The sequence below is a fragment of the Mustela erminea genome, chromosome 4 (genome assembly GCF_009829155.1).
Source record: "Mustela erminea isolate mMusErm1 chromosome 4, mMusErm1.Pri, whole genome shotgun sequence".
Classification (NCBI taxonomy): Eukaryota; Metazoa; Chordata; class Mammalia; order Carnivora; family Mustelidae; genus Mustela; species Mustela erminea.
In genome coordinates, this window is record NC_045617.1 from 15,660,959 (window position 1) to 15,678,230 (window position 17,272).

The window sequence follows — 17,272 nt, forward strand, 5'->3', positions numbered from 1 at the left end:
TCGAACTTGGCCTTTCCTGATGCACTCGCCTTTCCCAGTTCTGAACCTTGGATCCCACATGGGCCCATCTGTGCATTCCTCTTCCTCAGTCACCCTCCGGGCCTCGGCCACCTCCTCTGCGGAGCAAAGAAGCTGTACTCTACGGAAGGGGCCTGAGCTGCCAGGGTAGGATGCCTGCGAGGTGTTCCAAGGCCTCGGTTCAAGCGCAGTCTCTGTGGCTCCTCGAGGGTGATGCCACACTTCACAGGCACGTGTCGCGTCCAAGAGACGACAGAGGAGAAAAGCTCAGAGGAGGAAATCTGTACCCCACCATAAGGGGCTTCACAGTTGTGGGTTACATTGAATAGCTACCTATTAAAGTATTCTAATTCTAACTCCTTAAATTACACTTTAATTCCTTAAACATCATTTATGCTGGGGAGGAAGGAGTGGAAGGTGGAACCAGGCTCTGCCGACGGAGATCGCGCTACGTGCGCTAGAAGGGACATCACCGGTCTGCTGGTCACGGGACGCAGCCGGGAGCCCTTCTTTTGTGCATACAGACCTCAAACTATGTACAGCTCACAAGGGAGCACCCTATGTGACTCCTGGAGTGCGTGCCCATCAGTTCCAATAGATTCTCTCACAAATCCTCTTCTCACCACTACTAGATACAATCGGCCTGATCTGGGGACTCTTAAAAATGTCCCATTCACCTCCTTCTCCAGTGTTAGTAAGTGATGCAATGATCAGCGAGTGACAGGAGTGGAAAGAATGGGACGTGACATCTCCAAAGGCATTTTCAGTCCATGAACATGGAAAAAATCCGTTAGAGAATGCTCAGGGCCCTACGTGACTCAGGTCACTTAGTCACACATTACTGAATAACCTTGGTATTTGCTTGGTACAGGATCCCGTGGTGCCTTGTGATCAGGGACAATCTCCTTGTCACCTGTAACTGGTGTGTGTGTGCAGGGGAGAGACTCCTGTCGAGGCCCTGTCCTGTGAGCCCCCGCAGGTGACCAGGATGCCCCCACCACCCTCTCAATAGGGTGGACACCCTCCCAAGGCCTCAGGGAGGGAATGGCACTGAGTCTACTTTGGCCTCCTCTGTCTGTGGGATGATAAACTGTTGGAATAAAACAAGAGTGAACTCAAGTCCAATGTCTTGGGCTTTGGTTTCTCCTATGTTTCTCACCTGAGCTGTCAGGTACTTTCTGGTGTAAAAGACTAGACTTTAAATGTACTTTTAAAGGGGTGCCTGGGGAGGGGGGGCTCAGTGGGGGGGGGGCTCAGTGGGTTAAGCCTCTGCCTTTGGCTCAGGTCATGGTCCCAGGGTCCTGGGATTGAGCCCCGAACTGGGCTCTCTGCTCAGCCGGGAGCCTACTTCTACCCCTCCCTCTGCTTGCCTCTCTGCCTACTTGTGATCCCTGTCTGTGAAATAAACAAAATCTTTAACATATATACATATACTTTTAAAGACTGAGTTTCGTGATCACCTGGAATAAGAGCCGACTCCGGACAGCGGCTGGAAATTCAGGCTGGAGTGCCACCTCCATCATTTCAAAATTAGATTTAGAAAGTCTCTTTCCTTCCCCAAGTCTCAGCCTTCTCCCCTGTGAGATGGGGAGAATGTAGGTTGTGCCCAAAAGGAAATCTGGGCAGAATCAGGACACAACATGAGCCAAACAGAGAGCCTGGTTCTCGGAACTCACTAACTCAATTACCAGGAGGGACCATGACTGCCATTACCACGGGGCACTGGTCTGTGGCCTCTGCCGTGATAGTTATTACACTCACCAGAACCCTTGAAGGCCAGACGACAGTGGGGTGACATTTAAAGTGCTGAAGAAAAATGCCTTGTCAACTGAAAATTCTCCATCCAGCAAAAAGCCGCTTCAAACACAAGGGGGAGATTCGTGTACTTGCATATTAATACAAGCTAAGGGAGTACATTATCGCTGGACCAGCCTTACAGGAAATGCAGACAGAAGTCCTCAGGGTAGAAACCACAGGCTGCCTGACATTAACTCCAAGCCTCATGAAGAAATAACGATCTCCAGAAAAACCAGTATTGCTGTATTTTGGATCTGTAACTATACATTTTCTTTCCCAGCACTTAAAAAGCAAATGCATTAAAAATTAAAATATATTTTTATGTAGTGATCCAAAGGTGCATGTGTACCCGAATGTTTATAGCAGCAATGTCCACAATAGCCAAACGATGGAAAGAACCTAGATGTCCATCAACAGATGAATGGATAAAGAAGATGTGGTATATATACACAATGGAACACTATGCAGCCATCAAAACCCTGAAATCTTGCCATTTGCAATGACAGAGATGGAACTAGAGAGTATTATGCGGAGCGAAATAAGTAAATCAGAGAAAGATAATTATCAGATGATCTCCCTGATATGAGGAAATTGAGAGGCAGGGCCAAGGGTTGTGGGGGACAGGGAAGGAAAAATGAAACAAGATGGGACCCGGGAGGGGGACAAACCCTAAGAGACTCTTAATCTCACAAAACAAACTGAGGGTTGCTGGGGGGGGTGGGGTAGGGATGGGGTGGCTGGGTGGTGGACATCAGGGGGGTATGTGCTATGGTGAGTGCTGTGAAATGTATAAGCCTGATGATTCACAGACCTGTACCCCTGGGGCAAATAATACATTATATGTTAATAAAAATATGTATATATATATATTTTAAAAAAAAACAAACCCCAGTCATGTAACTCACTAATCTCATTCAGTTTAAAAGCTAGAATTTTTTCCCCCCAATCTTTGGAAGATTATTCTTTTTTCAAGATTTCGTATGTACAAGTCTATTTAGAAATGTCCAATTCACTTTCAAAAGCCTTCTATAAGCCACGCTCTGCAGTGAATTTAAACTGGAAATGACTGAGTGATCATTTAGCTTTTGTTCAAAAAATCCCGACCCCCTTTGATCCTTCAAATAAATAGGAAAGACTTGTATTTTTCCCTTCTTGTGTTAATACTAGTTCTGAGGGTCTCTGTACTCAGAAGGAGGAGACATGAGATCCTCTGAGAAAAATAAAATAAAACGGTTCTCTTATTTCTGGGTTATTTCTTATGCACACAGCTGGGATGGACCCGATTTGTCACAGCTGGAGGCCACTTCACCCCGTCCTCCAGCTGTGTCTCACCAGATTCCAGAAAGGCTCTCCAGCGAGCAGTGTGGAGTAACGGGTGTGCACACAGGGCCCCAAGGAACCTGTCAGCCTCGCTTCCCTGGAGAGGGGTACCACTCCAACTCATAAATCCTAAACTCGGAACATTCTCTCGCCTCAGACTGCTTTTGGCATCAGGGTGAACTCCTCAGGGGGAGGCAGAGATAAGCCAGTTCTCACTGGGCGGTGGCTCTGTCCAGGCCCCACACTGGGGAGACATTCCACTCCTGGGGCCCGGGATGCTGAGTGCGGGGCCTCTGTCCGGGCTGTGGAAGGAGCCCTACCCAGAAACACCACACCCAGAGCTTTTGCCCCTGGACATCCGACGCTTCTCCATCGCATGAAGCTGATATGGACAAGTGCCCAGACATTCTTCCCCTCCCCCTGAGAATAAACACATAACTTCTAGCAAAGCCCAGAAGTGATGCTCAGAAACAAAGCAGGAAACTTAATTTCCAGTGACACACTCAGATGGGCATGAAACGGCAAAGCTGCAAATTACAGAAATCTACTCTATTGTCCACAAAACTCTGAAAAGGCAAATCTCAACTCTTCTTGCTCAGGCTCCATAGAGATGTTACAAGTAACCAGAATCCGCTTCAATCCCACTAACTCTATGTCACCATTCCTCGACACTGTAGGAAGGAACGCTATTCCTGTAAGAATTAATCAATCAACAGGGAACCCCTCCACCAGACATAATTTGAAGTAGAGTGGCTTCTGAGGAACACAGAACTTGCGGGACGGAAGCGGTCCACAGCAGTGGAGCAAAGGCTCTCTGTTGCATTACGTCAAGTTGGTAGTTGATAATACCAGTGAAGAAGGGGGGTGGGTGTAAAGGTCAAAACTGGGCACCCACTCTCTCCCACTCTCTTCGTCTTACTTTGGTTTCATCCCTCCCACCTCAAGATGGCGCAAGACCCTCCCATAGCGACTCTCTCCTGCCTGCCATACACTGGAAACACGGCTACTGGGCTTCCGTGAGGGACTGGGGTCCCGCTACTTTACTAGCTTATCTCCTTACGATTTCATTGACCCACTGACTCTTCCACAGTGCGAAGCTGGCCTGTGTCTTCCCTGACTCACCATTAACAGCAGCCAAGCCGTTAATGTGGACGTTCGCAGGGGCCAAGTTCCGTGTGAAGCCAACTTACGCGACTGAACCCCCCCAGAAGCCCTGTGCAGCGGGTAGTATTATGATCCCCCTTCTACACATGAAGAGATGAGGTTCAGAAAAGCTAAGTGAGAGGGAAGGCTTGACCCCGGAGCTGTCACCAAAGCCTGTGTCCCACTGCCTACCAAGAACACAAATGTGTCTGACTCCAAACCCTCCAAGATAGTTCCCTCTGGCCGCAGCAGGCTGCAGTCACCTCTAGGTCATCCCAGACTTGAGAGGCTGTGTGTTGTGCGGGAGGTGGCAGGCAGGACTCTAATGTTATGTGGTCACCCACTTCCTGACCCCCAAACCTCTCAGGATGGAAACCCCCAACCAGATGGCCAACAGGGATAGCTTGCTCCATGTCAGGTACAAAGACACCTACAAGACACGCTCCCCGAAGATGACTTCTTTCAGCCAATAGCTATAACCCTTTGCTTCTTTTTTCCCCTGATACTTATCACTTCGGTAAGGAGAATCGAAATGTACTATGATCTTACACTGTACTATCTATTTGTTGTTGATGAGACGAGAAAACAAAAATCCCAAGCTGTTGTTAAGCTTACCCACTCTCTGTTTTTCACAGGGCAGGTCTGCTGAGGGTGCGGCCAGCAAGGGTGGACACACGCCCCGACGCGGGCAGGTGCCCCAGGATGCCAACCCTGTGCCCAGGTGACCCACCACCACTGCAGCCTGCAGAGGTCTGCAGTCTCGGTTCTTGGAAACCAGGGCCAGCGATGGCCCGTGTTTCGGAAATAAAATCCAGGAAGAGTGGAAAGTCTAATGTCAGGCAGAAGCACGGAGGCACGTCCTCGGGGAGGTACGTGGCTCATGAACTGTGAGCCGCTGGCATGAAAAAACGGAAAGAACAAGGCTTTGTCTTGAGGTGCAACAAGCAGTAGGTAGACCAGGGAGAAGGGGGCCAAAGGCCAGATAAATTTCAAAGACCAGCATGAGGAGCCCTGAACCATCCTGTCCATATTTTTGGCTACAGAGACGAAGCAGTGGAGAAAGGCCACAGTCTCTAAGATTCACGGTGGGGCCATTCTACGTACCCGGGAAACAATGTGTGTGCAACAATTCTTCAACAGAACCTTCAAGGATGTCTGAAAACAGGAAAGTTACCCAATTTCTAAATTCTCTAGAGAGTGGAGCCGCGGGTCGTTCTCAAAGTCAGGACGAGATTTATCCCAAAGAAGAGTCAAGGTGATTTATTTCCATCATAAGAAAGTACTTTGAAAGATGCCTTTGTTTCACCAAAATACAGATACAACCGGCAAAGTTATCTGCGACAGCTGTGAAAACATTCAGTTGCCATTGAAGGTATTTTTCTCTTTTCCACCACAGCTGTTCAGGCCAGAGCAGAGCAGGGTGTGTTTTCTTCTTCCACTAACCTTCCAAAATCAAAAATTCTCAGCTCTGAATTGGGAGTCCCTGAATTTTCTTGCATAGGCTGCCCCCATGTGGTGACCACTCAAAAGGCACAGAGGTTTTGAGCTTAGCTGGGCGACCACGTTTCTGAGCTGCCTTCACAGGGGAAAGAGCTGCATGTATTAGACCCACCTGCAACTCAGGTATCACTTCTCGGTCGAGACACCTGCCTCCCCGGGGCAGGACTGCAACTTCTCACTTCTGTTCTCATGGGGCAGCATAAGGAACGTATATTTTTCGATGTTGTTCTGCAGTTGCTTTACTGTCCTTAACACACTTTTAATTTAACTTCACTTTGCTTGAAATATGTAAAATTTCATGGCCATTTTTTGAAATTAAAAACTTTATTAAAACTGTTCCAGCCATGAAAATGTAAACAGATGATAGAATGCACCTGGACACCCAGCCCACTGCCCAGAAAAAAGGCACGGCCAACACCGCTGAGTCTCCTTTCCACCTACATCCGCATCCTTGTCCTGGTAAATGGTTTCCTGACTGGGTTCAAGGACCAGACATTTTTTTATCTTTTAAGTTTATATATGTAGCCCTAAAGCATAGATATACATGGCACTGCTTTTAGACTTGAAATAAATGGTGTCACAGGCAATGAACCCTTTTGCAAATGCTTTTTTTCAACAAGTACTATATTAAAAAATTCTTTCACATTGATACTTGCAGCTCAAGCTCTCTTCAATATGGTCTTGTTTTTGCCCTTCTACCTCTGTGAAAATTTTATTTTATTACAATTTAAAGATTTTATTTATTTTTTTTTTGACAGAAAGAGAGAGAGGAACACAAGCAGGGGGAGTGGGGGAGGGGGCTCTATCCCAAAGTCTTGGGGTCATGACCTGAGCTAAAGGCAGATGCTTAACTGAGCTACCCAGGCACCCCCTCTGTTAAATTTTAGAATCAGCTTGTCAAACTCACTAAAACAATAATTAAGTCAGGACTCTGATTCAAATTTATAGATTAATTTGGGCAGAATCAGTATCTTTAAGATACTGAGTTCTGTTTTTTTCCTTTAACAAGGCCAAATCTCTCTATTACAAAGCCACCAACATGCTGCCACGTCCGCTTCTCTGAATATTGAGTCCTCTTTTTTTAAAAAATATTTTATTTATTTATTTATTTGACAGAGATCACAAGTAGACAGAGAGGCAGGCAGAGAGAGAGGGGAAAGCAGACTCCCTTCTGAGCAGAGAGTCTGATGTGGGGCTCGATCCCAGGACCCTGAGACCATGACCTGAGCTGAAGGCAGAGGCTTAACCCACTGAGCCACCCAGGGACCCCAATATTGAGTCCTCTTATCCATGAACATGGTATCTCTATTTTGGAGTCTTCTTAATGACCTTCATCAAAATTATATAATTTCTTTCAAAAGATCAGAAATAACTTCTATTAAATATATCCCAAGTACCTTATATTCTCATTGCTATTATAAACTGTAATTTAGAATCAATTTTAAAAAACTGATAAAAAAAAATTACAGGGATCCCAGGAGGCACAGCTAGTTTAACTCAAGTTGATTTCTGGATTGTGAAATCGAGCCCTGAGTCAGGCTCTGTAACTCAGCACAGAGTCTGTTTAAAACAGGACCTTCTCTCCCATACCCTATACTACTCACATGCTTGCACTCTCTCTCTCAAATAAATAAATCTTTGAAAAAGAAATTACTCTTTTAACTATGGGTGTGGTGTTTAGAAATGCACATATCCAAGAATCCAAGTGAACTTGTATTCATTCTCATATTTTTTTTTAAGATTCTTTTGAGTTTTTTATGTAGGTAATGCTATCATCTAGGATTGATGACAGTCTGGTGTCTTCCTTTCCAAACAATATAAATTCTCCCTTTCTTCACATTACAGCACTGTCTAGTAATTCCCATACAGAGCTGATTAGGACTACTGATAACAGGCATCCTTATATCGTTCCAAATTTTAAAAGAAATGTTTCTAATATTTCATTATTTAATGAGATACTTGCTCTAAATTTTTCATAGATATTTACTGGGTTAAGGAATCCCTGTAATTTCCTAGATAAGGTTTTTTAGGGAAAAAATCATAAAGGATTTTGTCAAATGACTTCTGTATCTATGATAGTGACAGCATAGTTTTTTATTTGATAATGTGGTGAACTATGTCAGTAAATTTTAATGGATTTTTCTGATATTAAACCACACTGGCAATCCTATGATAACCCCAATCTGGTGCTGGATTTGGTTGAAATAAGCCCATAATTGTCCTTGAGCATCCTGTACTCTGGTCTGGGCACTCACAAAATGGGTTAGAAAGTGTTCTTTTCCATTCTTTGGAGGTAAGATTATGACGTGTTCTGATGGTGGTAGAACTCCTTTAGTTCGCATGTCTGGTGGATAGACTGGTTCAATGTCTTAAATGTATGTCAGTCTAATCATTGTACTTAAATCCATTTTGTAAGTTACATTTAGAAGTTTTCATTTCACACAGATTTTCAAATTTACCAGTTTACTAAAATTGTTCATAGCCTCTTTTTTTTGAAAATAATTTTTGTTCTGCGGTTATGTCCCTTTGTTCATTCCTAACACTGCTGGTGTTCTCTTTTTGTTTTGATTATTTTGGCTAGTGGTGTTTCCATTTTATTAGACTCTTCCAAGAACCGACTTTTGGCTTAGTTGATCATCTCTGACATAAACTTGCTTTCTATTTCATTAATATCTGCTCTTTACTGTTCCCATTTTTTGAGATTTTCTGCTGTTCTTCCTCTCACTTATGTTCAATGCTTAGCCTATACATTTCTAGTCCTTTTCCTTTTCTAATATAAGCACTTACAATTCTATTTCCCACATGAAAGATGCTTACCTTGCTTTGAAGCTGAGGTGTGTTCCACTGGGAGCTCATGGTCATGGACCCTCTTCTCTGAAACAGGCATTGCAGGGCAGCTTCCAAAGACCCATGGGCTCCTATTACCAAGATCTTCTTTCCATCTAAGTTGACACCTATCCACCAAATGGAAATTCAGTATCATTATCAAAATTTCAGAGCCTTCCTCCCCTGCAGCTTTAGCATAAGGACAAAGAACCTTTTAAAACTTGGCCCTCTGAGCCAAGTTAGAGCCCACAATGGCTACCATGACTTACTCTTTCTTTGTGAATGTTATGGCTGAGTGACTGAGAATCATCATCCCGATGACTCACATGATGGAAAAGCAGCATCTCAGCTTAGTGGCTAATGTTGTAAAAGTATATATGAAAAGCTCATCTTGTAATGGAACTCTGGTATATATTTTGGAGGAATTTTTTCACTGAAGTACAGCTGACACATAATGTTACATTAGCTTCAGGCGTGCAATGCAGCAGTAAAACGAGACTGTATGTCACGCTATGCTCACCATAAGCAGAGCTGCCATCCGTCACCATATGCTAGTCCAATACCACGACTCTACTCCCTATGCTGTACCTTTAATTCCTGAGACTGACTCATTCCATAACTAGAAACCTGTATATCCTACTCCCTTCTCACCCACGCTGCCCACTGACCACCCCACATGGCAACCACCAGTTTGTTCTCTGTTTACAGGTCTGTTTCTGTTTTTTTGTTTTTTGTTTCTTAGGTACCACATATAAATGAAATCATATGACATTTGTCTTTCTCTGACTTACCTCACTTAGCACGATACCCTCTCCATCCATCCACGCTGCCACGTTTTGCTGAGTGGCAAAACCTCACTCGTTTTTTATAGCTGAGTAAGATTCCATATTGTATATGGACACATCTTCTCTATCCATTCATCTATCTGTACATTGCTTCCGTACCTTGACTACTGTAAATAATGCTGCAATAGACACAGGGCAGCATATAGCTTTTGGAATTAGTGTTTTCATTTTCTTTGTGTAAATACCCAGGTAGTGGAATTACTGGATCACATGGTAGTTCTATTTTTGATTTTTTGAGGAACCTCCATACTGTTTTCCAGAGTGACAGAACCAGCTTGCAGTTTCCCAGCAACAGTGCACAAGGGCTCCTTTTTCTCCACATCCTCCCCAACACTTGTTATTTCTTTTTGTCTTTAAATTTATTTTTATTATTTATTTGACAGAGATCACAAGTAGACAGAGAGGCAGGCAGAGAGAGAAGGGGAAGCAGGCTCTCCACTGAGCAGAGAGCCCAATGCGGGGCTCGATCCCAGGACCCTGGGATCATGACCTGAGCCAAAGGCAGAGACTTTAATCCACTGAGCCACCTAGGAGCCCCCACTTGTTATTTCTTTTATTTTTTATTCTAGCCATTCTGATTGGTGTGAGGTAATATCTCATTATAATTTAATTTGCATTTCCCCGACGGTCGGTGGTATTGAGCACTTTTCCGTGTACCTGTAGGCCGTATGTATGCCTTCTTTGGGAAAATGTCTATTCAGACATTTCTAATACTTTAATCAGATTACTATTATTATTATTGGGTATTGACTTCTATAAGTTCTTTATGTTTGAGATATTAAATACTTTGCAATTTTTGCTTGATGGTTCTACGTTTGGGTGTGCAGAGGAACATCTGCTTCTCTTTTATTAAGGTGGAACAGAAAAAATTTAGTTACTTAAATTTTTTTTTTTTAAGATTTTATTTATTTATTTGACAGACAGAGATCACAAGTAAGCAGAGAGGCAGGCAGAGAGAGAGAAGGAAGCAGGATCTCCGCCAAGCAAAGAGCCCGACACGGGGCTCGATCCCAGGACCCTGGGATCATGACCCAAGCCGAAGGCAGAGGGTTTAACCCACTGAGCCACCCAGGCGCCCCTAGTTACTTAAGTTTTTATATACTCAGCTAGAAAGCCTTTAAAATATATGAAACTCATTAATCTGATAACCAAGAAAAAGAAATTATTCATTTCTATGTCAAAGACATAAAAGAGCTAGGTCAAGGGGCAAACAATGGAAATAGTGATTATAGAAGGAGTTACTGCTCACTGATAAATCCCAATCGAGGTTCCCATACCCTGAACTACATCTGACAGCCTCCTCATTTAAATCTTGCACATAAGTTTTATTTAAGTTTACGTGTTAACAGATTTGAGAAGTTGAAGCTTGGAACATTTTCTGTTGTGGTTATTTTGAGTGTTTCCTGAGAGAAGCTGAGCCTTTGTTCACAACAGGTCACTCATCTTTACCAGTTTCTTTTTAAAAACTGTAATAGAGGTAACCTTGTTAGAAAAGTCTGTCAGAGTCATTTGTATCTCCTCGAAGATAAGCAAAAGAGCTGACATTGAATATTACTTCCATGTTTCAATTAGACTCTTCCAGAAAGAAATTCTTATTGAAAAATCAGTAAGTCCCAAAAAAGAGAAAATCGCAGCATTTCTAAAGCAGCAATCATACCTGACTTTTCAAGAAGTTCAATTACAGCTCTGGCCACAGGTGAGACGTAACATTCATGGGCATCCCCACGGACCAGCCTCCCGAGGTTGATGTCTGTTACTCTGAAGTTGAAAAAAAAGGAAAGTTAAGCCAAAACATGGTCGAAGCTCCATCATCTGTAACTCACGTGTATTTTTTTTTTAACACACTCTTCTATTTTTTTTCCTTCAAAGATGTTATTTATTTATTTATTTGACAGACAGAAATCACAAGTAGGCAGAGAGGCAGGAAGAGAGAGAGAGGAGGAAGCAGGCTCCCCGCTGCGCAGAGAGCCCGATGCGGGGCTCGATCCAAGGACCCTGAGATCATGACCTGAGCTGAAGGCAGAAGCTTAACCCACTGAGCCACCCAGGTGCCCCTAACTCACATGTATTAATCCCAAACGATAGCCACATCAGCACTGGATAGACAGAATATATTAAGTCATTAAATATAAAGAATGGACAAGAAAAAAGGCCACTAGCTTTTTAGAGCAGTCCCTTGGGAAACTCTGAAGTGGCTCCTGTGGGTTGGGCCAACCTTGGGAATTCTGGTTCTGCTTGGAGAGCAGGACGAGCACAGGGCCATGCAAAGCCTCACCATGCACAAGCGCAGGGAGCTCTGCTTGGTGCGCTCCATGGAATGGTGTCCCTAAAAAGTGCAACCCTACTGTTGTGCAGCCGAGCCTGCTTTTTCCTTGAGGGAATTTATATCTCAATCAGTATCAAAATCCAGGACCAATCCTAGAAATCTGGGGTGACCTAGCAAGACATTGGGATTCACGAGTCTGATCCCCATTTAATATCAGTACTTACCTCCTTGGGAAATCAAGAAATAAAATCTGAGTGACCATGTACTTTGAATGGCTTCTGTGCTCTTCCTCTTTCAAAGCCAGGACCCAGTGGTCCCTAACTATCTAGTGAAACCGATGGGCTCCATATAAGTTCGTAATAAAATGGAGACACAGAAAAATGTTCATAGTTCTCTCTTTTCACAGAAGATTTGACATTACACTTTGATACCTGCAGGTTCCGGATGTTTTCTCACTGAACAGGGCTTCTTCTCCCTTCTAGTTAGTCTAGTACAGAACCAGAGATTTTCATGACAACTTTTCAACCTGTGTTTGTGTCTACCCTGGGTCTGAGCGCCCAAAGAGGTTTGAGAATGGAAGGAACTGGGTGTGTCCACCAGGCGGCAGCCTTTCAATCCAGCTCCCATGAGGCATACTGGATGGGAGTCTGATTTTTAAATTTGCTTACAACCTCTGCTTACAATGCTAAATACATGATGTTCTTTTTGCTGCAGTACAAAACACACTTCCTATTTCCATGCAGGAAAATGAGGTTTTTTTCCCTCCCCAGGAGACGTCCCCATCGCCCACATGAATGGGCAGTACTCCTTGTCTCATGAGGTGGACGTCACAGCAGGACATGAGTCAAAGGCAAATATTAGCGCACCACATATTTGTAGCTTTTTCCTCTATTTTCAAATAAAACCTTGTGTTGTATGAAAGTGCTTGTTTCGCTTTTCTCAACTGGCCTGGGACGAAGGAAGCATGGGGTGCTGCTGGTGAGTCAGGACTCTGGGGTGGTTTCTTTGGTCTGGCAGAATTTTCAAGGAAATGCTTATTTAGATTAGGAAGGCTGGCCAAGGGCTCTGTGAATCAGACAGGAGGTTACGAAATGAATGTGATGGTGTGAAGGATGTTCTTTCCAGAATGGCGCCCAAGCCCTATAAAAGGGCAAGTGCCTATTCCAAAATAGGTATGTAACTTTCTTTTTTTTTTTTAAGATTTTATTTATTTGTCAGAGACAGAGGGAGAGAGAGCGAGCGAGCACAGGCAGACAGAGAGGCAGGCAGAGGCAGAGGGAGAAGCAGGCTCTCTGCCGAGCAAGGAGCCTGATGTGGGACTCGATCCCAGGACCGTGGGATCATGACCTGAGCCGAAGGCAGCTGCTTAACCAACTGAGCCACCCAGGCGTCCCGGTATGTAACTTTCTTATACGGAATTTAAAAAGCCCACAAATTCCCGAAATAGTTAAAGGACTTCTTCCACGCTTACTTACAGACCCAGCCGAAACAGTAGAACTAAAAGGAAAAAAGGTCACAGTAGAAAAGCTCGATTAGCAACAGGACTGGGTTGTTTTCTTTTGTATTTTCTCACCCATCCACATCCTTTTCTGGTTTCAAGGCATTGAGGACTTTGTTGCTAAAGGAGCTCTCGGAGATCTGAAGGGCAAGGCCATGTACTCTGGCGTCTTCATTAATCTTCAAGATTTCATCTATAATCTACGGAGGTGAAAAAAACAAACCCCAAAATCAATACTATAAAAATTAGACCCAATAAAAATAGTTTCATATAAAAAAAATAGATTCATAAAAATGCCTCGTTTCTTTTTCACTCCTTGTTGAAGTTGCTGTAAAGTAGAATGAAGAAAGTCTAATTTCTCTTTTCAACGTGTTTATAAGTTTTCAAAAGCTGCCTGGCTAAATGTTAGGGACTTCTTTGTGTTTCTTACTGCCCTACTCCCTGCCACAACAGAACAAAACCAAACCAAACCAGACTCTGAGATACGCAAAAGACAATTCCACGACTGTACTGGAGTGAAACACACTGCCAGCTTTCAGGGAGACCATGGGGCACAAATCTCGGGCGTTCCAACCCGGCCCAGTCAAGCCTGTGTTTCAAACACAACGTATTCAACAAAGGCTTCCCAACTGCTGCCCTCTAGAAGCCATCACTCAGGCCCTTACGTCCCCTGGGCCTGAATGGACCCAGATAGCATTTCCAAAGGCTTGTGATTGATAAATTTGAAGCACAGATATCTCCTCTTTATAGGAAACACTAAAATAACTCACTATTTCTGAAAAAGACTGAAGTACAGCTTGGGAAGGTGATGTAAAAATGTAAAAGCTAACAAAGGCCTGGGTGTGTCCTTCAATAAGAAATGCTCTGTCCTGTCTGTCTAGCTCTATTTATGCCAGGAGATAATATATGGATTCATTTCACTTCACAATATTATTCGTTTCCTAAATAAAAGAGACACCAGCCCATGGATAAGGGTCTCACTGTGAGCAGTGTTGCCTTCACTACCTGTTTCACCGTCTAGCAAAAAATCACTGTGGTATTTCCACCTGGTGAGAAAGGAAAATGCTGTGATACACAAAAATCAAGAAAGAAAATTTTGTTCCATTCATTGACCAGGCTTTTGTTCATTCAACAGACATTGCATGTTTTGAGTCTCTACTCTGTGCCAGTTGAGACAGGAAATACAGTTGTGAATAAAATGCCTACCCTCCTGGAGTTTATATTCTAGTGGGGAAGACAAGAGGGAAAAGGAAAAAAAAAATAACAACAACAACAACAACAATAGTAGTAGTATAATCTCTGGGTATGGCAAACGGTGGTAAAGAAAATGAAAGCAGACTAAGCTAGGGAAAGGGCTAACGGAGTAATGGCGGGTCAAGAGCCCAGAATGAAGTGAGGGGTCTGCTGTCACCCGTACTTGGGCTGTGGGAGATGCAACAATGAAATCTTAATAAAGATCCTTCCTCTTTTCCAACAGAATAGTAATACCACCATACAAATTTAGACTTACCAGAATGTTAAAGAAAAATAGGAAATAGATGATTGTCAGAAAATAAGTCCGGGAATAAAAAAAGTGAAGGGCTAGCAATACCGATGCAAACAACCCAAATGCAGACAACGGGTGTCCTTCCGCAAAGGGACAACAAATTTCTCAGCATTTGTTAATGCTGGTATGTCAGGGGGTCAATACTTGTAATATATCATAAAGGCAAGTGTGGCAGAAATGGTTTGCCCAGATATGGTTTCCCTTCTTCCTTAGTAATAAACTTTGGTTTTTAGGTGCCATAACAAATGGTTTAAGGCCACCTGGTGGAAAGACTGTATTTCCCAGCCTTCCTTGCTTTGTGGCAGAGCAATGAGGGTCAGGCCAATGACAGGGACGCATAACCGTGACTTTCAGGAACTGTTCCTGAAGGGAAGAGACGGGGAACCTGTCTTTTGTCCTTGTCCGGAATTCCTTTTACTTGCTGGTAGCAAGAAGTCATTGAACCGACCCCCATGATCTGGGAAAACAAGGAAGGCTAAAAAATCCTCCCCCTCTCTTGTGTACTGCAAAGAACCAGATCCAGGCTCTAAAAATGCCCATTCATTGTCTCATAAAAGATCAGGTGAACTACTTGCCTCCATTGTTGCATCTGAGCAAAATGCAAACAAAATGAAAGTTTCCTTCCTTCCCCCAGGTGGCTAAGCTTTGACCCACCCCTCACTTGGTTAGCAGACAACCCCTCCTGAGAAGAGTCTGGCCACAGGGTAAAACATTCTCTGACCTACTGTCCCATCCAGGTCCCCCTCATCCCACTTTCTCACGCCGGGTTCTCCGTAGCCTTCTCTACCCCTCTGTGTAAAAGAAAAACCCTTTGGGGGCACCTGAGTGGCTCAGTCGTTAAGCATCTGCCTTCGGCTTAGGACATGATCCCAAGGTCCTGGGATAGAGCCCCACATCGGGCTCCCTGCTCAGCGGGAAGCCTGCTTCTCCCTCTCCCACTCCCCCTGATTGTGTTCCCTTTCTATCTCCCTCTTCTGTCAAATAAATAAAATCTTTAAAAAAAAAAAAAAAGGAAAAACCCTTTTGCCTACCTCTCAAAGAATTACAGATCTTAGATCTTACCATCAGAGTATACCCCCTATTGCAATACTCCTTTCGAATCCTGTTTCTCCTCACTAAGTCTGGATTTATTCGGCACTGGCTAGAATGTGGATGTGATACAGGGTTGAAACTGCCATCTTGGATATGAGATAGCACAACAGACGACAGGACAGCAAGACTGAAGGAACCCAAGCTTCTGGTGACCTTGTGATACCACCATACCTGCCTGCTTCCAAACCTACTGACCTAAGAGAAAAATAAACTTCTGTCTTATTTCCTCTTCTGTTATTCGAAGTTTTCCATCACTGGCAGTCAAATAAATCCTCGCTGCCACAGCCCGTCTGAAGAAAAGATAGTCAGAGGACCAAACGCTAGCACGGCCCGGGGTCTGGTTTCCTCACCACTACTTGTGGGCGTGGCTGCTTCTCCCAGGCCTGACACGACACCTGCAAAGGCTATTACTCACTAAGTCCAGCTCCGGCCTTCCACAGAAACACGTCCTGAGGGACCAACAGATCAAGGAGCATTTCCACTAGAAGGAGAAGTGACCTCTTCCCTCTAAGAACTCAGCTACAAGCAAAGCCTGAAAGTTTCGTTTCCAACGACAACTAAGAGATGCTAACAGGTATATGATGTCTAAAGGGAGAAGCACCCAGTGTTCAAGTGCCTGTGGTAGTTACCTCAGCCTCGCTGCTATCCGGAGGAAGGCAAATGTGCGTGATGTTCAGACCAGCCTGTGAAAGGAACACAACGTTATTCTGTCGCTGTGAGAGAATGGAGCGTCAAACGCGTAGGAGGAATTTGTAGAATTCAACGATCCTCACCTCTTCCGCCAAATTCTGGTTTATTTCCTGCATCAAGTTATCATCACCTGCCTGAGGAGACGGGAGCAAGAAGGAGAATGTAACAGCAACAAAAAAATCTTGAAAAAGCACAAAACATAATACAGAGAGGAATTGTATGATGATAAATTATCCGATTTATTTGAAAGAGAAGGAAATACAGGCTCTAATTGCTCACAGAAGGAGGCTAAGAGCTGGTATTTATTTACATGTCAGTATCTCAGCTTTTCACATTATGTTACTTAAAAAAAAAAAGCGAGAGCCCTCCTAAGGCTCGAGTGGCCACCCAGCCGGCACCGCTCTCTAAACGAGGACACCCGAGACAGGGCTCTAGGTGGCCTGCCCAGAGCTGGAAGCTGTCAGCAAGCAGAATCCTGGGAACTCCAGGCTCAGGCCACTCTTCTTTCTACCCTTCTTGCTTGCCTGTCTTTGCAGGGGGTATCGACACAACCCCCAAGAATGCCAGTGACCTGAGCACGGCTCCACTCTCGAAAACACAGCGCCGCTGGGACTCTAGGCCGCTGTCCTGATACCTTCCGTGTGGCCCACCTGCTGTGCTGTGTGAGCTTCCAGGGGTGGCTCCCCTCCTGACTGCCCTGTCACCCCAGGGGGGCGCCAAGAGGGCAAACC

General features: G+C 44.3%; 1 protein-coding gene across 3 annotated transcripts in view; it reads right to left on the minus strand.

Annotated features, from left to right (window-relative positions):
• Positions 1 to 17,272, minus strand: part of MTHFD1L (methylenetetrahydrofolate dehydrogenase (NADP+ dependent) 1 like) — a 186,457-nt gene that overhangs the window by 161,990 nt on the left and 7,195 nt on the right. For all 3 annotated transcript variants that reach the window (XR_004284763.1, XM_032338740.1, XM_032338741.1), the window contains exons 3-7: positions 16,625 to 16,675; positions 16,481 to 16,534; positions 13,289 to 13,413; positions 11,107 to 11,207; positions 8,596 to 8,732 (exon numbers count right to left, since the gene is read on the minus strand). Coding sequence is in view for 2 of the 3 variants with exons in the window: in XM_032338740.1 (XP_032194631.1) it covers positions 8,596 to 8,732; positions 11,107 to 11,207; positions 13,289 to 13,413; positions 16,481 to 16,534; positions 16,625 to 16,675 (468 nt within the window). In the remaining variant the exon portion in view is untranslated. The remainder of the gene's footprint in view (positions 1 to 8,595; positions 8,733 to 11,106; positions 11,208 to 13,288; positions 13,414 to 16,480; positions 16,535 to 16,624; positions 16,676 to 17,272) is intronic.